The 22,157-nt window shown below is 41.6% G+C and overlaps 1 protein-coding gene across 3 annotated transcripts in view; it reads left to right on the forward strand.

The window, feature by feature from the left end:
- WDFY4 (WDFY family member 4) overlaps positions 1-22,157 on the forward strand; it is a 404,782-nt gene that overhangs the window by 67,887 nt on the left and 314,738 nt on the right. For all 3 annotated transcript variants that reach the window (XM_029060697.2, XM_029060700.2, XM_029060698.2), the window contains exons 13-14: positions 2,653-2,746; positions 21,486-21,700. In XM_029060697.2, the coding sequence (XP_028916530.1) occupies positions 2,653-2,746; positions 21,486-21,700 (309 nt within the window). The remainder of the gene's footprint in view (positions 1-2,652; positions 2,747-21,485; positions 21,701-22,157) is intronic.

Raw genomic sequence — 22,157 nt, forward strand, 5'->3', positions numbered from 1 at the left:
ACTATCGAAAGTCCTGACTTTGTTGGACACTTCCCTCAGATGAACCTTTCTAATTAACCTTTGTATCTCTGCCTTCTACGGAGCAGATAGTTTATCATTCGTTCTGTCAGCGTTCTGCAGAAGACCGCTATGCACTTCTGGGAGAGAGAAAGTAGAAGGATTACAGTTCATCAGAAGCAAGCTGGGCTGGGCTCAGAGAAACTGCCCCTTTGTTCACACATCATTTTTGTTAATGCCTATCCTTCTAAGTCTTAAGGCAGGCTCCTTCCTCCTCGCGTTCCCTTAGAGAAGCTGTTTTGCTAAAAAACTTTTTAATTTAGATTAAGCTCACTGAGAACCACTTTCCCCACTGCTAGAGAATGGCTGCTACAGCTGCCTTTCTGTAGATTAACTGTGCTAATGGCCCTTCAGCTTCATTTGGGTACTGGTGGAGCCTCCCCAAGGCCCTCCGTCTTCTGTTCTAAATAGAAGAATAAACCAAGTCAGTGGAACATGGGGTGAAAAATCTGAGGGTTGCTTTGTTGCTGGTGAGTTTTATCTTCTGCTTTCTCTCCAGCTGGTGCTCCCTGTGAGAGATTTTCATTAGTGTTAAAGGATACTCTAAAAAGTGTGATTTAGAATGGTAATTCGGGCGTCTCGGTTTCTGTTCTCCTCATTGAACACAAGATGAGTGTTCTGCAGCTGAGTGTATGACCCAGGGCCAGGTGGCAGAAGAGTCAGTGTGTGTCTGCATGGATCACTGTTATGCCACCATTAGGCAACGTGGCTTGCTTCAACACTGAGCAGTGATGGTGTTGGCAGTAGAAGTAACTGTACTTTTGAGAGCTCCCGGGTTGCTCGGTGTTTGGAAAAGACCTATCTCCTGCTTTCAAGAAGCTTTCACCCTAGTGGAGATGGACATTAAAAAATTTACAAAAATTTCTCATGCATGTACAAGTACAGAGAAAGTGTATATAACACATGATTGCTAGAGGTCCACTTCTGTACTTACCTTTTTTTATGGTATATGTTAAGCACTTACTATGTGCCAGGCACAGTATTCAGCTCTGTGTAGAAACAAGATAATCAGGTTAGAAACAGCCCGCGGCCCGTATAGGGCTCACAATCTAAGATTAAATCCCAATTTTCAGTTGTCTCAAAGTATGTGGCAAGTTCATTAGGGGCAAGAGGATAAAGGGGCAAGGAGGGATGGAGGGTTGAAGAGAAAGATGAGTCTGAAAGAGCTGTCATGGACAGGGAGCATAGGAGTCAATAAGGATGGAAAAGTATTGTTGTGGAGTAGACGAGATGGCAGAATAAAAGGAGATGAGGATGACTTTGAGACAGACGAGGTCAGGCTAATGTCTAGATTTCGGCCATCAGCGCTCTACAGCTCATGCCCAAGAGTGGAGAAAGCAAACCTGGCAGGTGATCCAGGGCTGCAGGTTGTGGTGTGAGATCAGTGGAGAGACTGGGGAATGAAGGAATTGCATTGGATTAAGAGGTTAGCATTGAGGGTATAGATCTGTGTGTCACGAGAAAGTAGGTTTTGTATGGACATCAGATGGGACGTGATGACTTCATAAAATTGGATGGAGTCAAAAGATCAGAGAGGTCAAGGTACTAGGAAGGTTTGTGGAGAGAAGGTGGATAGGAGAGAAGGAAGTTCAGGAGGTTGTGGTGGGAGAGTAGAGTTTCATTGTTGGTGAGGTAAGAGACTGTGTAAAAGTAGAGATATTGATGAGTTTCACTTTCCTTCTCCTTCCCAACTGTAAATTATTTTGATGGATTTCTCTCTTGCTTGATTTTAAGCTTCCCAGATAGAGGGGTTGTGTCTACTATCTAAGAAGCAGTGTCGCATAGTGGTTAGAGCATGGGCCTGGTAGTCAGAAGGTTATAGGTCTTAATCCCACCTCTGCCACTTGTCTGCCTTGTGACCTTGAGCAAGTTGCTTCACTTCTCTGTGCCTCAGTTTCCTCATCTGTAAAATGGAGATTGAGCCTGTGAGCCCCACAAGGGGCAGGGACTGTGTCCAACCCAATTTACTTGTATCCACCCCAGAGCTTAGTACAGTGCCTGGCACATAGTAAGTGCTTAATATAAATGCCATCATTCTTTTTTTAAAACTAATGATTGATAAAAAGCAGTTTGGTTGTTGTGACTCAAGAGATGGAAATTATTTGGGAAAGGCTTGTCGGAGAAAATGGAAGTCTTGTTTATAAGATGTTTCGGACATAATTTATATTTGTAAGAAATTATGAATTCTCTATTTCATTTCTGATTTAGAATTAATGGACAGCTTCCCACTCCAGCCCCTAATCAGTTGATCAATGGTATTGTATGAGCTCATATTGTGTGCCGAGCACTGCACTACGCTCTTGGGGAAAAGCTGTTTCCATAGAATGGGAAGGGTAGAAGCCAGACTGTAGAGGGTAGAGGAGAGGGAATGGAGGCAGCAAGTGTAGACAACTTGCTCAAGGAATCGGAGAGGAATGCAATAGAGTTGACAGATCCAGTCCCTGCCCTGAAGGAGCTTACAGTTTAGTGGGTGAAACAGACATTAATATGCATTACATATAGAGGAAGCAGCAGAGAATAAAAATATGCACATATATACTATTAGATTATGGATCGGGTTTATGGCTTACTTTCTGACTTCTCCTGTTGTTGCAGGTTGGATGAAGCCAAGGAAGTCATTACACATCCCGGTATGGTGTGTGTCATGATTCGGCTGCTTCCAGGACTATACCATGATGATCATCCTCAGGCAAGTTCCTGTTTGTAAAGCTGATTTATGCATTTGACAACATCCAAAGCATTCCATCTCCTTGTGTGAAAAAGATCTCTTTCGGGTCATGTTAGACTTACTTTCACAATAACTTGCATGCAACTAACATCTTTCACAACAACACCGTCTCATGACAAGAGTGTCTGGTAGTGAGACCAAATTTGGAGAACTGAGAAGGGGATTTCATTTATTAAAGACAATCAGGGAGAAGTCATAGGAGATGCGATAAATCTCCTGGTTAAAAGTTGGCCTCGTCGGTGAAGTAGTCTTTTCACAACCACCCGGGAAATGAATTAAAAGATGGAAGTGGTGGAATTTCTGTGGTATTTAAGCGCTTACTATGTGCCAAGCGCTGGGTAGATACAAGATAATCAGGCCCGAAATGAGGCTCACAGTATAAGTAGGAGGGAGAACAGGTATTGAATCCTCATTTTGCAGATGAGGAAGTTGGGACACAGAAATGTTAAGTGACTTGCCCAAGATCATGCGGCAGACAAGCTGGAGATAGAACCCAGGTCCTTTGAAGTGTTTTTTTTTTAAGGAAAATGTCTGCCTGGAGCTTTAGAGAAAAACATTGTTGCAAAATTTCTTCTTCAAATGCTATGTCATCTCCGAAAAATAGAGTCTCTATGGACACAACCCCTTCAGAACATCTCGTTTTCTGTCATAAAGTTGCTCTGGTATGTTTATCCATAGAATTTTCTTGGTAAAGGCTAAAAAAAATTAGGGTTCAATATGTTTATTCATCCATTCAATTGTATTTATTGAGCGCTTACTATGTGCAGAGCACTGTACTAAGCTCTTGGAATGTACAAATCAGCAACAGATACAGTCCCTGCCTATTGACGGGCTTACAGTCTAAGTGCTTGTGTTTACCGGTTTCTGGTGATTAGGATAGTAAAGCAAGGACATGGCTAAAAATATAGTAGCAATAAAAGCACTTACTGTGTGCCAAGCATTGGAATATACTCTAGGAAAGAATATACAAGTGGGAATTAGACAAAGTCCATTGCCCTCTGGGGGCTCATACTTAAGAGGAAAGGAGGAAAAGGGGATGGAGACAAACACAGAAAGAAACATAATAAAATACAAGCATGGAAACATCATAAAATAAGGCCTGAAATACTCACTTTCCTCTATCTTGTCTATCTCACCGCCCACCCTTGGCCCCTGTCCTGCCTCTGACCTGGAACACCCTCCCTCTTCAAATCGGTCAGACAATTACTCTCTCCCCTTCAGAGTCTTACTGAAAGCATATCTCCTCCAAGAGGCCTTCCCTGACTAAACTCTCCTTTCCTCTTCTCCCACTCCCTTCTGTGTCGCCCTGACTTGCTCCCTTTATTCATCGCCCCTAACAGCCCCACAGCACTGGCTTACACATCCATAATTTATTTATATTAATGTCTGTCTCTCCCTCTAGACTGTAAGCTCGACTTGGGCAGGGAATGTGTCTGTTATATTATTACATTGTACTCTCCCAAGTGCTTAGTACAGTGCTCTGCACACAATAACTGCTCAAGAAATACCACTGAATGAATGAATGCTTTTTTTTAAAAGCATTAATGTTCTGAGTCCTCTCAGAGTCGCACCTGGAGAGTTTCCAGTACTCTACCAGTCACGACTATGGGAAGGAGAGTCAAGCAGAAGCATACCCGTTCTATACCTTGTTTGGCCAGTGGCTAGTGAGTGGAAGACAGTCTGTTACAAGTCAAAACTCATCAGTGCTGGGCAGCAGAAGCATGGGAGAGATGCAAGGGTGGAGACTCAAATTTACTGTGTGGAAGGAGGCGATGGAAAACCACTTTAGTATTTCTACCAAGAAAACTCTATGGATACACTCCCAGAATGATTGCAGATGAAAGTGGGGCAATCTGGGAGAGATGTGTCTATGGCATCTCTATGGGTTGGACACAACTTGACAGCATAAGACAGTAACAACAACATTCTGAGGCAAAAACAACAGGATTTGGGACTCCTTGTGGCTTTGAATCCAAGTGTCTACCATAGCTACAGTAACTACCAAAGCTGTGGTAACTACTGTAGCCAGTATGGAGCTTTTCCTCAATCCTACATTTTGTGGAAGCTGCTTCTACAGCTTGTGAGAGTCCCACCATCTGGAATGGGGTAATCACCCTTTCCATTACCAATAGATTGACAGCAATCTGGAAGTCAGCCAGTCAACTAGTATTTCTTTAGGTCACCTGAGAACGAAACATTGTTAAGTCCAAAAATATCCCTAGGTTTGTTAATCGTGTCAACACAGCCTGTACCTTTTTCACTGACACCACACTGTAAACGTGAAACAGTACATATTACCATCTAATTTGCTTTTTAGCTCAGGTTTTGTCTGAAATTTGGTATGTGCTGTGCAGAGGTGCCTTTTTTTTTTAACCCATGCAATCCTGGCCTTCAGAAAATCCACTGATGGCCAGAGGGATGCTGGCTTAAGTATGAGCTATCCACATTCCTCTCATTGGCCTGTTACCTTTTAAAATAATATTAGAATAGCTACAAAGGTGTTACCCTGTTAGATGCTAGTATTTGGTTCAAACCTTTCTTTCCTATAGGAGTGCAACTCCTTAAAGCTTTAGGGACCATGTCCTGTTCTTATTTATTTATTTATATATATTTCTTCAATACTTAGGATAGTGCCTTACACACAGAAGGGGTTCTATAAATGCTACTGAGTGAAATGATGAATTCATATCAGCAACATTAAGCCTAAATATGAAATTCAAAGTCATAGGGGGCAAACTATCAGAACGGTAGAGCAGTGAGTTATCACTGTTGTCTTATGCTGTCGATTCGTGTCCGAACCATAGCGACATCATGGACACATCTCTCCCAGAATGCCCCACCTCCATCTGCAATCGTTCTGGTAGTATATACATAGGGTTTTCTTGGTGAAAATACAGAAGTGGTTTACCATTGCCTCCTTTCACACAGTAAACCTGTGTCTTCGCCCTCAACTCTCTACCATGCCACTGTTGCCCAGCATGGGTGAGTTTTGATTTGTAGCAGATAGCCTTCCATTCCCTAGTCACTGGCCAAGGTAAGAATGGAATGGATAGGCCTCTGCTTGACTCTCCCTCCTATAGTTTAGACTCTAGAAGATTGGAAACTCTCCAGGTGCAACTCTGAGAGGTGAGAGGGTACGTTGCTTATCAGGCGAGTTGTCTGACATCAGGGTATGTGAAGTGGGCAGTGATGATAATTGTAGTATTTTCATTCTCTTATTTTGTACTAAGCCCTGGGTTAGATACAGGATGAAGAGATCAGGCACAGTCTCTGTCCCACACAGAACTCACAGTCTCTGTTTGATGTGGTGATGAATAGGCAGCCACTGGAGGTTTTTAAGGAGAGGAGAAATGAGAACTGATTAGTTTTGTGGAAAAATGATCCTTGCAGTAGAGTGAAGTACAGACCAGAGAGAAGAGAGAAAGGAAGCAGGGAGGTAGTGAGAAGGCCAATCAGGAGTATAAGTAGGAAATAATAAGTGATTTGCCAGTGTAGGAGCAGTTTAGATGTGAATGAAGGAGGAGATTCTCAAAATGTCATGAAGATAGAACCAAGAGAATTTGGTGGCATACTGAATATGAAAGTTGAAGGAGAGAGATGAGTGTAAGCCCCAAGAGGTACAGGGACTGAATCTGACCTGATTATCTTGATTCTATTTGTTGCTTAGTACAGTGCTTGCCACCTACTTAGTGCTTAACAAATACCACTATTGTTATCATTTAATATTATTATTTTTATTGTTAGAGTCAAGGATAATGCTAAGGTTTTGGTCTTCTGAGACAGGGAGGATGGTGGTGTTGTCTAAAGAGACAAGAAAGTCTATGTGAGGACAAGGTTTGGTGGAAAGGTGAGGAGTTCCATTTTGGATTTAGATTTAAGGTGTCAGAAGGACTTCCAAGTAGAAATGTATTGGAAGGCAGGAGGAAGTGAGGCCACAATGGAAAAAAAAGAGGTCCGGGCTGAAGGGTTAGATTTGAGCATTTTCCAGATCCTTGCCTCTGAGAAGCCCTCTTTTCCTAGAGGTTGAAAAGGCAAAGCAGTGCACTGGGATCGTGATAGTAGCCCTTTCCAATTTTCTGATGCTTAGTATTTATCCTTGATTTGCCCTGCCTCTATGATTGGCCCAAAGATAGACCATAATGATTTTGACTTGAAGTTGATGGGGCATGGACAAAGAAGATGCAGAAATGTGAGAGAGATGCTGGAGACAACACTGGTAAGGAACAAGAAACCAATCATTTATTTTCCTCTTCCATGTCTATGCCCGGTTCATTCACGTCTTGAATTAAACATAGGCAAAAAAGGATTGACTTAAAACTAGATTGAGCGATATTGCCAAGCACTGTACTAAAGCCTGGGGTAGAAATAAGATAATCAGGTCGGACACAGTCTCAGTTGGAGGGAAAAAATGGTACTGCATTTCCATTTGCACAATTGAAGAAACTGAGGCATAGGGATGTTAAATTGACTTGTCCAAGTTCACACAGCAGGCAAGTGTTGGAGCTGGAATAAGAACCCAGGGCCTCTAACTCCCAGGTTTATGGTCTTTCCACTAACCACCCTGCTCAACAAAGACCAACTGCTCTTAGTAGAGAAAAATTGTGGCCAAGTGGAAATAGCATAGGATTGGAAGTCAAGAGATCTGGATTTTATTCCCGGCTTGACCACTTGCTACCGTTTTATCTTTGGCAGTCGCTTAAATTCTCTCTGCCTCAGTTTTTTCATCAGTAAAACAATAATTAAATGTGTTCTGTCCACCAAACCCCTCTCTCCACCTCTAAAAGTGTGACCCTTGTGAGGGAAAGGGATTGTGTTTGAGGTGATTATCCTTCATCTAATCCAGCCACTTAGCAGCACAGTTCTTGGCTTAAAGTAAGCACTCAAGAATTGTCATAGTTACTGTAAAAACGGGACCTCCACTCCCAGAACTTCCTTAGAATTCCCATTGTTTAGGAATCGACTCAGATTTGCTCATCTGTTCTATGTTAATTACCTTAAGAGGAAGAAATAATTGACCGGTTAAGCTCTCCATTTGGTAAAAAGTTCTGATTTTCATGAAGATCACCATAAGCCATGCACCAAAAGCCACTTCATTTTATTTGCATACTGGAGTTATATTAAGAAGGATATAAATGTATGTACATATTTACATATATATATATAAATACACACACATACACACGCACACACATATTTGTATGAATATTTCCAATATGCAAATAAAATGAAGTGGTGCATTTTCTCTGATAGTTCTGTTTCTGCCAAATCATCACTATTAAAAGTTGGGTAATTATAGTAATTAATTTCTGAGAAAAATGCCCAGAACAATAAAAAGAACGGATAATTGAATGAGAACTGAAACCATGTAGTAAAGTGCTGAAATAAAGCTGACTCTAGGACTCCACCAAATTAATTTATAGGCAAATAAACCTACAAACATTCAGTAGATGGCAGTGTTATTAAAAATATGAAAAGCTCTAAAGTTTTACTGCTTTGGTAACATTTGTAGAAGTTTCCAAATTTCTTTTTATTCTCGCCTCTGTTTCTGTTCTCTTCTTTTTTTCCCTCCCTGCATGATAGGAAACAGATGTGAGCTGCAAGTACAGTTATCATTTGAAGATGTCTTCTTAAATGACCTCATGGGGTTCTGTATTTATTCTCTTTCAATGAGATCCAAATCAGATTTGTTCCATTACAACTCAAAATCTGATCTTTCAAATTGCCAGCACTGTAGGTTCCATCTGCGACCTGAAAATCCAGCTGCCCTTCTCCTTTTTATATCATCACCAGTAATAAAAGTTGGATTGTTGGAATTGAGTGGTGAATATTGCTGATTATGCATGAGACAGAATAAAATCCAGCTGTACCCTCCTTTCAAAGTGTTGGGGTCTGGCAGAATACTGCTCGGATGAAATAAAACACTTGGTTCATTTTATTTTATATTTTTATGTAAGGTCAGCAGATGCCAGAGAGTGGGAGGCTCTTGAATTGGAGCAAAGAAACCCATTTCTCCAGGGCTGCTCTGATCTTGACTGTACTGGAACTTCTAACATCTTTCCCTCCTTTCCTCATTTGAGGAGACTTGTTGCTTATTTTGTATTAAAAGATCTGTAAACTGAGGTAAAAGAGAAATCAGGCCTAATTTGTCCAGGTGACCAAGAAATGAGTCCTCTCACTGAACTGAAACGTTGGATGTTGTTTTGTCATGGAGGACCCATCCCATATTTCTAGGGCTTAGTTTGGAGGGATGAAATTCTTTTGAGAGCTAGGCCAGGAAGGAAATCAGGGCCCTTTTCTGAACATTGCCAATTTCATCATAGACTTTATTACATCATGATTATGGTACTTAAGCACTTGTTGGACCTCCATTCCCAAAACTTCCTTAAAATTCCCACTGTTTAGGAATAGACTCAGATTTGCTCATCCCTTCTATGGTAATTACCTTAAGTGGAAGAAATAATTGACCAGGTGAACTCTCCATTTGGTAAAATGTTCTGATTTTCATTAAGATCACCACAATCCATGCACCAATTCCACTTCATTTTATTTGCATATTGGAGTTATATTAAGAAGGATATAAATGTATGTATGTATTCACATACACGTACATACACACAAATATGTATAAATATCTGGATATGCAAATAAAATGAAGTGCTTTTGCATGATTATGATATTTAAGCCTTGCTATATGTAAAGCACTGTTTTAAGTGCTGGATTTTCTTGTTCTGATGATACCCAGCTGTTTAGCATGGGTTCTAAAAGAAAATTCAGTGTGGCTTGGTTTTGCCGAAAATGCTTTAAAACAAAAAGAAAAGGTATTGCTTTGGGATAGAAGGTTTGACTGAGTAAAAAGATGAAATTGGAAAGAAAATAAGGGGGGGACCTTGAGTGAAATGTACTGTGGGCTTCCTCCTCTTCCTTTCCCAACCAAGTCTTCTGCAAAACCCTACCTCTGACATCAAAGGCATCAGTGAAATTAAACTGATTCAACTGTAGGATGTTAGGGAGTCTACAGACACAGCTAAAAGTGAATGCAACACTTGGGAAAGGCTCTAGGCAATGAAGGAATGGGAGACATAGGGGTTTCTGTTGTTTTTATTTTTTTTTTATGTTTTCTATTAATATTAAAAAGAGTATCCTCAGACAAAGGATTGTGTCTATAGTCCTCTCCCACGTACATGACAGATCTTTGGAACCCTTAAATTATAACTTTCTGACAGCTTGCTGAACCTCCATAAAGCCACGTTTCCTTCATAGAATGCACTTTCTTGAATGCTTAGTACGGTGCTCTACACACAGTAAACACTCAGTAAATACCACTGATTGAGAATATCCTTAAAGTATAAGCACAGTAAATGATGGCCTTAATTTGAAGGGTTTCAAATGATTGCTAGTGCATAAATCCATCAGAACAAAAGAGTTCTAAAAAAGATTTTCTGGTCTTTCCCTTAGGGAGAAGCCAGTTTATGAAGTCTTGCCTCGGGCTGGAAAACTAGAAACTAGGGCTGGCTTACACCAGAAATTCCAAGGATGTTGGAACTCAAAAAATAGTAATAGCTGAATTGCATTATCTTCCCCCACTCTGCCTTTAAAACTTAGAGTTATTCATCAATGTGCTTATTTTTCTTGTTTTCTGAAAACGTTCCTGAAAATTATCTCCCTATCTCCCCTCCATTTTCCTTCCCCTTTGTCCCCCATTTCTCCACAGTCTATAGCCCCCTTAGAGGAGATCACTGCCTCTTTGGTTTGCCATCTCTTGGTTCATTTGACCCCGTGATGACTCAAATCTCCCGTGCATTCCACCATCAATCAATCAATCTCCAAATCACCTTATGAACATTAAGTTCTTGCCATGTGCACAGGTAGAACAATTGTATATTTCTAGGCAAGGGAACGGGAAGATATATTCTCCTGTCTCCTAGGACCACAGTCTCAGGGGGAAGATAAAACATATTGATATATTTGCCTGCAATAAAATCATACTTTACTCTTGCAAGGGCCTCTTAGATCAGTTTCCTGTTGAACTATTTGGATTTTCCACCTCTTTAGGCTCCCTGACCCCCTCTCAGGGTCACACCTGGAGAGTTCCCAGTACTCTACCAACCTCTACTACAGGAGGGAGAGTCAAGAAGAGGCATACACACCCATTCTATTGCTAGCTTGGGCAGTGGCTAGCGAGTGGAAGGCAATCTGCAACAAGTCAAAACTCGCCCGTGCTGGGCAGCAGGGGCCTGGGAAAGAATCAAGGGCGAAGACTCAAGTTTACTGTGTGGAAGGAGGCAGTGGTAAACCACTTCCATATTTTTATCATATTGTTATCATATCATATTTTTATCAAGAAAATTCTGTAGATCCACCACCAGAACTGCAGATGGAGGCGGGGTGTTCCTGGAGAGATGCGTCCATGGTGTCGCTATGGGTCAGAGATGACTCGATGGCATACGACAAGACAAGGGTCTCTGAGCCTCTTCTCCCTACATCTCTAGGCACACACATGTGCACCTGTAACTTACATACACACACTTCACTGACCCACACCTCATACTCTCCTCCCGACCTGGAGCTCCCTCCTCTTTTCCTCCCTCCCCCGCAAATCCACCGGACACCAACCCTCCCCATCTGCAAAGCCCTGCTAAAATTTCATCGCCTCCAGCATGTCTTCCCCTACTAACCCCCATCACCTGATGTCTTATCAACCAAACTGTCACCCTTAGCACTTATGTATTTATACCCATCTTCAGAACCCCTATGTAGTCAGTTGTGCATTCAGTTAATAATAATAATTATGGCATTTGTTAAGTGCTTACTATGTGCCGAGCATTGTTCTTATCACTGGGGTGATACCAGGTAATCGGGTTGTCCCACGTGGGGCTCATGGTTTTAATCCCCATTTTAGAGATGAGGTAACTGAGGCACTTAGAAGTTAAGCGTCTTGACTAAGGTCACACAGCAGACAAGGGGCAGAGCTGGCATTAGAAAACATGTCCTCTGACTCCCAAGCCCGTGCTCTTTCCACTAAGCCATGCTGCTAACCCCAGCCACACTGCTTCCCCCCCACCCCTGATATTCCATCACAGCATATTCATTCTACCTTTTATATGAGCCTTTTCTACAGTGCTCAGCACTTAGAACAGTGCTTGGCACATAGTGTTTAAAAAATACCATCATTACTATTATTACCTACTGCTCTCACCATTTGTAAATATTGTAAATGCCAGTTTTCCCTATTTGATTGTAAACTCTCAGCAATCATGGACTCAGATATCTGATTATGTTTTACCTTCCCAAGGACTTAGTACAGGCTGTGTCCGACTTCATTATCTTGTATCTACCCCAGGGTTTAGCACTGTGCTTGGCATGTAGTCAGTGTGCAGTTAATTACTATTAATACATGTAAGGTACTCAGTAAATGTCATCATCACTACTAAAATTTCTGAGAAGATGCATGGCCTAGTGGATAGAGCAAACGCCTGGAGGTCAGAAGGACCTGTGTTAATAATAATAATAATAATGTTGGTATTTGTTAAGCGCTTACTATGTGCCGAGCACTGTTCTAAGCGCTGGGGTAGACATAGGGGAATCAGGTTGTCCCATGTGGGGCTCACAGTCTTAATCCCCATTTTACAGATGAGGGAACTGAGGCACAGAGAAGTTAAGTGACTTGCCCACAGTCACACAGCCGACAAGTGGCAGAGCTGGGATTCGAACTCATGAGTCCTGACTCCAAAGCCCGTGCTCTTTCCACTGAGCCACGTGTGTTCTATTCCCAGCTCCACAATTGACTGCTCTGTGACCTTGGACCAGTCAGTTCACTTCTCTGTGCCTCAGTTACCTCATCTGTAAAATGGGGGTAAAGACTGCAAACTCCGTGTAGGACAGGGACTGTGTCCAACCTTATTAGCGTGTCTTCCCCAGCATTTAGCACAATGCCCGGCATATAATAAGTGCTTAACAATTAATAATAATAATAATAATGCTGGTATTTGTTAAGCGCTTACTCTGTGCAGAGCACTGTTCTAAGCGCTGGGGTAGATACAGGGTAATCAGGTTGTCCCACGTGAGGCTCACAGTTAATCCCCATTTTACAGATGAGGTAACTGAGGCCCAGAGAAGTGAAGTGACTTGCCCACAGTCACCCAGCTGACAAGTGGCAGAGCTGGGATTAGAACCCATGACCTCTGACTCCCAAGCCCGGGCTCTTTCCACTGAGCCACACTGCTTCTCTAATTACAATAAAAACAAAAGAAAACAAGTTTATAGAGTCCTCACTGCAGGACCAAAAGGTTCCAGTGTCCAGGAGGACCAAAGCCATGTTGTCACTGAACGCTGCCTGGGATAACTGTAGTCTCCTCCTCTAGACTGGAAGCTTCCTGTGGGCAAGGAAAGCGCCTGTTTATTGTTCATTCATTCACTAGTATTTAATGAGCGCTTACTATGAGCAGGGCACTGTACTAAGCGCTTGGAATGTACAATTTGGCAACAGATAGAGACATCCCTGCCCAATGACAGGCTCACAGTCTAATCGGGGGAGACAGACGGCAGAGCAAAACAGAACGAAACAAAAACAAGACATTATCATGATATAAATAGAATCAAGGGGATGTACACCTCATTAACAAAATAAATAGGGTAATAAATAATATATACAAATGAGCACTGTGCTGAGGGGACGGGAAGGGGGAGGAGCAGAGGGTGGGTGGGGAGGTGAAGGGGGAGGAGGAGAGGGTGGAAGGGGAGCAGAGTGAAAAGGGGGGGAGTTCAGTCTGGGAAGGCCTCTTGGAGGAGGTGACCTCTCAGTAGGGCTTTGAAGAGGGGAAGAGAGTCAGTTTGCCGATGTTACGGATTTTTTGTCAGAGGAAACGACTCTGATCTCGCAATGGCATGAGAGAGATTCGTGACCTTGGTGTAGAAATGAACAGACTCAAGAGAGTGAGCCGAGAGAGCAGGAAAGGGCGGAAAGTGGCTGCCGCCCATCACCCCGGCGGGGTACGAGTGATGAACAGCCTCCAGCCGTCCCCAACCCGGTACCTTTATTTGCAAGCATTTCCTTGTTCCACTCCACTGCAACCCAAAATCCCACCCAATCTCCTTGCGTTGCCCCTACTTCACCCTCCATTCAGAACCAGTTCTTAGGAGTGGTCCTTATTAGGTAATGTAGCTGACACATCGTTACCCAAACTGAACTGATTGATCTACCACAGGAGGGGGATTAAATGGAGACAGGATGTCTAGCACAATATTGGAAGGAGATAGAATGGAGACAGGATGATCAATTGCCTAGTACAATATGGGAAGGAGACAGAACAAAGGATGGTACGTCGTCCAGTACAATTTGATCCCCCTTTGATCCTAGGTGTGCTAACCACCGCAGATCACAGATCATTCCGATAATGTGGCCGAAGGCCTCCTGAGTTTCACTAGATTGTCCATCCAGTCGAGGACCGTCTGAGACGTAGACAGGAATTGGAGTGTGGGGTTGTTGATTCTCCGTGGGGTCAGTTCCACCATCGGCAGGTCACTCGCCCAGAGAACCGGTTATATTGTACTTCCCCAAGAGTTTAGTAAATACGATTGACTGCGTAGCCTCCACTCCTCCCCGTGCCTGCCCCATTAATACTCTGAACTATATGCCGAGCACTCTCTATTCATGTATCTTTGATACTCTGCACCTACGTTTTTAGCCCAAGTACTTAGCACAGTGCTCTGCACGCAGTAAGTGCTCAGTAAATACGATTGAATGAATGAAGCCCAGTTGACCTGTGAGAAAAGCAAGGTTTAAGCCTTTGGCTAAAGCCGATCTCTTTAAACAAAGCTATCTCCTATGGAAATATACTCCACTTTCAGAGTAAAGGTGAACTGGCCTTTCTCCAAACACATTTGGGATTTCATTAAGTCCCAAATGTTTATAAAGTGGCTTGCCCATTCTCCAATAAATCCGTCGTACGGTATCTCGAGCTCTACCGGTTCCTTCGGAGAGCTGGAGTCAATCCAGTTGTACATGCAAATCTGTCAAAGGAACAAAAAAGGCAAATCAGCAGATTCGTTTTTTACCAAAGCATTAGGCAATTCAATAAATGTTAATGTGTCCTGGTTTTGAGCTAAAGAAATATGCATTTCCCTTTGGATTTGCTACTGGTTGGTGACCTTAAGAAACCCAACCAAGAATGTGCTGAAATAGGGCTCGAGTGTTTGTAGATTGATATTAACAAACTACTCTACTGCCTTTTAGACTGACCCCAATGGCTATTAACAGATGATGTGCCTTTTGTGGACAGAGATCTCTTGTCAAATGCTATGTGTCCCAAATGTTTAAAAGCCGTCCCCAAAGTCAAGGTGTTGCTGGTTTCTCTAAGTGATATCGATGGAAGGTGAGCAGACTCCATTCAACATACTGGCCGCTGGGACTCCACCTCCAAAACATTTTCCCTCTGCCCGCACTCATTAACCAGTTCACGTTCCTGCACGATCCCTTCTGTAATATTATTCAATGGCAGGAAACGAAAACTCCCCAAAGACATTTAAATGGATCTGGCTGATAATCAATAGGTCCCGGTGAGGCTAAGCAGATCTTTGTAGTTCATGAATAGATTAATATTTGAAAACTTAGGTGGCTTAAGTGTTTCATTCTCTATCCTATCCCCAGATTTGAAAACTCCTTTTTGTACCTACTAAATTGTACCCAGTTTGGAAATCTATAGCAGTCCTTACTTCTTGGCATTAAAAAGCAGAGTCTAGTTCCAAGGAATGCAGATTATATAGTGGGAATTTAATCTCATTTATTCTTACAGCAAATTGACCAGGGGGAAGTTAGAGACCACGTAGCATTCCTTTTTTTAAATGCTATTTGTTAATGTCAGTTATATTTGTGCTGAGAGGCAGCACATGAGAAGCAACATGGCTCAGTGGAAAGAGCCCGGGCTTGGGAGTCAGAGGTCATGGGTTCGAATCCCGGCTCTGCCATTTGTCAGCTGTGTGACTGGGGACAAGTCACTTCACTTCTCTGTGCCTCAGTTACCTCATCTGTAAAATGGGGATTAACTGTGAGCCTCATGAGGGACAACCTGATTAACCTGTATCTACCCCAGCGCTTAGAACAGTGCTCTGCACATGGTAAGCGTTTAACAAATACCAACATTATTATTATATTTATTGAGTGCTTACAAAACACTGTACTAAACACTTGGGAGAGTATAACAGAATTAGCAGACACATTCCCGCCCATAACGAGCTTGCAGTCTAGAGGGGTATGTGCTGTCCTAAATGCTGGGGTAGGTGCAAGCTAATCAGGTTGGACCCAGTCCCTGTCCCTGGCATGGGGTTTACAGGCTTAATCCCCATTTTATAGATGAGGTAACTGAGGCACAGAGAAATTAAGTAACTTTCCCAAGGTTAGTCAGTCAGTTATACTTATTGACTGCTTACTGTGTGCAGAACATTGTACTCAGTCTTTGGGAGAGCACAATATGACAATAAACAGACATATTCCCTGCCCACCCTGCAGACAAGTGGTGGAGCTGGGATGAGACCTATGTCCTTCTGACTCCTTTTCCTCCATTGCATATAAGAAAAAATTAATAATAATAATAATAATAATGTTGGTATTTGTTAAGCACTTACTATGTGCAGAACACTGTTCTAAGCACTGGGGTAGACATAGGGGAATCAGGTTGTCCCACGTGGGGCTCACAGTCTTAATCCCCATTTTACAGATGAGGGAACTGAGGCACAGAGAAGTTAAGTTTCTTGCCCACAGTCACACAGCTGACAAGTGGCAGAGCTGGGATTCAAACCCATACCCTCTGACTCCAAAGCCCGTGCTCTTTCCACTGAGCGACGCTGCTTCTCCATAAACATTATGTCCATAGTAGTAGTCAAACTATAAATTATTACCTATTACAAAGTCCCTGGAGGAAAAAAAAAATGTACAAATAAGAAATAGAAATAGTCCCTTCAGTGCCTCAATCCTGATGATTTTTTGACTAGTCTGGACTTGCTAGTTGTTTACAATGGGATAATTCACCAACATTATATATTACTTTTCTTGTTCTTTCCCTTAACAGCATCTTCTTAATCATATGAGCTCCAATAATGACAGTAATAATAATAATATTAAGAGCTTGCTTTAGTCTATGCATCTACTAAATGTTGGGTCAGATACAAGATAATCAGATTAGCACAGTCCCTGTCCCTTATGGGCTCAAAATCTTTGGTGGAGGGAGAACCGATATTGAAGCCCCGTTTTACAGTTAAGGAAACTGTGGCTCAGAAAAGTTATATGACTTGCCCAAGATTCATTCATTCAGTCATATTCATTCAATCAATAAATTGTAGTTATTGAGCGCTTACTGTTTGCAGAGCACTGTGTTAAGCGCTTGGAAAGTACAATTCAGCAACAGATAGAAGAATCTCTACCCAACAACGGGCTCGGAGTCTAGAAGAGGGGAGTCCGACAAGAGAAAAAAGCAGACCAAGTAGACAGGAATCAAGATCTCGCAGGAGGCAAACATCAGGCATACACACACATACAATAAATCTTAATGAATACCTTTACTAAATTGCTGACCTCAATTCTTTTTTTAATGACATTTATTGAGCACTTACTCTGTTCCAGATACTGTTCTAAGCGCTAGGGTAGATGCAAACTAATCAATTTGGATGCAGTTCATATCCCACCACTGGGCTCACAGTCTTAATCCTCATTTTACAGATGAGGTAACCAAGGCACAGAGAAGTTAAGTGAGTTGCCCAAGGTCACAGAGCAGACAAGTGGCAAAGCCAGGTCCTTCTGACTCCCAGGCCTTTGCTCTATCCAGTAGACCATGCTGGGGACATGAAGGATGCATAATACAATTAGCGAACACCCTCTCCATAGAGAAACCTGCCTTGCAAATATCAAGTGCTCAATAAATACCATTGATTGGTTATAATTAAATGCAAGATTAATTTCTATGCCAAGTTGTGAAAGATTTTTATTTTGGTGACAACAGAAAATAAATTCTTTGCTATGTTAGGACCCTCAATAAACCAGAATTATGGAGCCTGCATTGGTAGTTGAGAGCCAAGGTAGTCTGGATGAGAGTCTGAGTTGAAATGGAAGTGTACCTGGCCTCACATCTGGGGGTGCTACCACACATCCTTGCTTATGTGCAAAGTCATCTGTTAGATTTTCAAATTTGCAAGGCAAGAAGTACTCATTTGTGCAAATATCACATTGTTGCAAATATCAGAAGCAGGAGAAGCAGTGTGGCTCAGTGTAAAGAGCGTGGGCTTCGGAATCAGAGGTCATGGGTTCGACTCCCGGCTCTGCCACTTAGCTGTGTGACTGTGGGCAAGTCACTTAACTTCTCTGTGCCTCAGTTACCTCATCTGTCAAATGGGGATTATCTGTGAGCCTCACGTGGGACAAACTGATTACCCTGCATCTGCCCCAGCGCTTAGAACAGTGCTCTGCATATAGCAAGCGCTTAACAAATACCAACATTATTATTATTATTATCATCAGAATCCATTATAGCCCACCTTTGCAGAGCTCTTGAGATTGATTCGTTGTTTTTTATATGTGTGCTAATTCAGAGGTTCTCCTCACCTAGTAACAATCTGACTTTATAATTTTGATATTGTCGAATATGGGATTAAAGTAAAGCAAATGTAGAACTTGCGAACTCATGCTTAGACTTAGATGCTTCTCAGGCCCTCACCCTTCTTTCCATTTTGAGGGATTTTCATTCATTCATTCATTCATTCATGCATTCATGCATTCATTCATTCGTATTTATTGAGCACTTACTATGTGCAGAGCACTGTACTAAGCGCTTGGAATGTACAAATCGGCAACAGAGACAGTCCCTGCCCATTGATGGGCTCACAGTCTAATCGGGGGAGACCGACAAAAACAATAGTGATAAATAGAATCAAGGGGAGGTGCATCTCATTAACAAAATAAATAGGGTTTTGGCAAGGTAAGCCCATGGAATAGTATCTGGAGGGAATTTGCTGGAATTCTGTGCATAGATTGTTCCTTGAGCTGCTAGAGCCATTATTCCCAGGAAACATGGACTCCTACCCATGTGTGGTAACGCCCCAGGTGTGAGGCCAGAGACACTTCCATTTCAACTCAGACTCTCAACCAGACTGTCTTGGCTCTCAACTACCAATGCAGGCTCCATATTTCTAGTTTATTGAGGGTTCTAACATGATATAAAATTTATTTTCCGTTGAAGTAAAAATCATTCACAAAAGTAACCAAACACAATCTGTGAAGCTTTCTGAAGAGATGGGGGGAAAAGGCAAGCCAGTGTTTGAAAAAAAAAAAAAGTACATGCTTCTGAACCCTGTGCTTAATCTACATGAAATGAATTCATCAACAGGTGAGTCCCAACCATTGTCTCCATCCAATATGACAATTCTAGACGGGCCCAAGCTTTCGACGGGATCTTAGGATGCTGAGGGAGACGGTCCTCACAAATGGGTGCTAAGATAGCAAACGGAAGATCCGAGAAAACCATAATCAAGAGTGAATATCCACTCTCCAACAGGGAAGAAATTAAAGGCTGGACTGTTAAGTAGAGAAAACTAAGAACTACTTTAGACTATTGTGCAAATTGCTGGGTGACATTTTGCCCTGGGAATCCAATCTGCTGATCAACTCTGTGCCCTCTACACATTTACTGTGGAATTCTAATTGAACCTACCCTTGCCCCTCTTAGGTTCGGAGTAATATGTGTTAGGAAAATCAATCCATTTGTATGGGGAATAACAGACTGGTTTCCTGCCACCGTTTTTATTTTCACTAAAAACGCATTTTACTGGAACCAACACAGAAAACACCACATTTTATTCAAAACAAAGCAAAATTGATATTGACAGTGATGCAATGATAATGAGCTGGATCAATTTTTCTTCTCCATTATGGTGATATTGAGTAGATTTTGGAGTAAAGTCTTAGTTTAATTAGCTGATATCAGCATTTTGTTTTCCTTTTTGCAAACTTTTTTGAATTTTATGTATTCCTGTGTTGGGTACAGAGACTCCAGACCCCAACAGTAATGAGTAAAGTGCTGGTAATGAAAACCGGTGAGTTGTAGGTTTCTCTTTAATTCTTATTAATAAAATATTATAACTTTATTTTTGCATCTTCCTTAGTAAAGACTGTCTCCCCACCCACCATGCCAAATTAAAAGAGTGCATTATTCAAGGCAAATAATCAAAACTCTGGGAGATAAATTTAAAGCAAGAGAAGCGATGCATCATTTTCCATTAGTTGTGGCAACTGAGAAGAGGAAGAAATACTATCATGTGCCTGTGAGATGTGAACTTTAGAAGAATGAGTTTTAGAGGAATGATGGAGAGAAAGTTTTTGGAGGAATTTTTAGGTGCATGAAGAGGGTTTACTCACTTAGAGTCTATTAATGTGAGTCCACATCATAATTAGATAAATATCAGAAAGCCAATTGTCTCAAATAATTGGGCTCAAGGGTATTTAAAATTTGTTTGAGTTTGGTCACCTTGGACAGAAGATTTGCAATTTTGTTAGTTACCTGAAATTAAAAAAAATAATCAAAACTAGCTTTGGATAGCTCCAACTTGTCTTTTAGGAGAACAAGAACGAGTGTGGCCTATTGGAAAGAGCATGAGCCTAGGAGTGAAGGGACCTGAGTTCTAATCCTTCCTCTGCCACTTGTTTGCTGTATGATTTTGGAAGAAGTCACTTAACTTCTCTGTGCTTCATTTTCCTCATCTTTAAAATGGGGATTCATTACCTGTTCTCCCCACTAGACTGTGAGCCCCAAGTGGGACAGGGATTGTGTCAGGCCTGATTATCTTATATCTTCCCCATTGCTCAATAGAATGCTTGGCATAGAGTAAGTGTTTAGCAAGCAGCACAATTATTAACAAGGTTGCATAAGCAGCTTTCCCATGTGAATATTTATCAAATATGTGCGTTCATGTGTATTTCAATTGATATATTTCAGTAGATCTTATTTAAAGGTGCTGAATTTGGGCCTAGAAAATGGTACCATCTTCTCAGATACAAAAAGAATGTGTGAAATGTTAGGGGAGAGTTGAGAAACTAACCTCATACCAGCTGAGAAACCAGAGATACCAGTGAAGTGGCTTTTTCTCAGCACACAGTAAGCGCTCATTAAATATGATTGAATGAATGAATGTTTCGGTCCCATCACAGATGATCTCCCTTGGTCTCAAAAATGAGGATGAAATCTAGAAGTCAAATATTATATAGATAGATACAATGCAAGTATAAATGTCCAGCCTTAGAAGATATTATAAAAGGGCTCAGTTTATTCGGTGGTGGTGTTCTATTTTCGACTGTGCAGACTAAAACTTACTCTACTCTCGAAATATTACCCTCACTGGAACCTGACTGTAGATCAGATAATGCTCATAATCAGTTACTGTGCATAAAACACTCTGTATGCACTTTGGAGAAGTGAAAGACATATCTCTGGCCCTCAAGGAGTTTACAATCTATCCTTCTAGCCTCATAAAATGGTTATAGATGAGGTTGGAAGACCTACCATGAAAGAAAAGTACGATGAAACTAGGATTATGGAATATTTCCAATGAGATTATTTTCCAGAAAATCTGAAGTTTTTATTTACGGAATATAAGAAGACACAAAATATTTCCCAAGGAAAACAAAATTCTGGGAATCAATGTTATTCCTCTTTCATTTCAGCTTTCTAAGGAAATCCAGTGCTCAGTGGCTGATCACATTCAATCACTGGTGAAATCGGAAAGGAACCGCCAGGTCGTGTGCGAGTCTGGATTGCTCAAGACCATCATTGTCTACTGCCATGACGCTCTGAATAACAGCAATGACATGGTACACTTGTCTCTCATTCGGGTTTTTGAGAAGCTTGCTTCCCAATCCATTGAGCCAGATATATTAAGGTAAGATGAGTGTGTGTGTCTATGTGTGTGCACTGTGAGTGCAGTGGTATTAAGAACACTGTTCTAGTTGTTGCTGTTTTTGCTAAAGGGGAAGAATGCTTCATCACACTATAAAATTGATTTACACTGCCCTGAAGCAGTACTAAATGTTGCTGGAGAAAAAGACCAAGATCATGATGTGAACTTGCATTTTTTTAATGGTATTCTTTAAACACTTAGTATGTGCCAGACACTGTACTAAATGCTGGGGTGGATTCAAACCAATTGGGTTGGACACAATTCTTGTCCCAAATAGGCTCATAGTAACTGAGGCACAAAGAAGTTAAGTGCTTTGCCCAAGGTCATCCAACAGGCAAGTGGCAGAGCCGGGATTAATAATAATAACAATAATAATTTAAAAAATTGTGGTATTTAGGCACTTAGTGTGTGCCAAGCTCTGTACTAAGTTACTAGGGTG

Source organism: Ornithorhynchus anatinus, chromosome 3 (assembly GCF_004115215.2).
Source record: "Ornithorhynchus anatinus isolate Pmale09 chromosome 3, mOrnAna1.pri.v4, whole genome shotgun sequence".
In the NCBI taxonomy this organism is placed as follows: Eukaryota; Metazoa; Chordata; class Mammalia; order Monotremata; family Ornithorhynchidae; genus Ornithorhynchus; species Ornithorhynchus anatinus.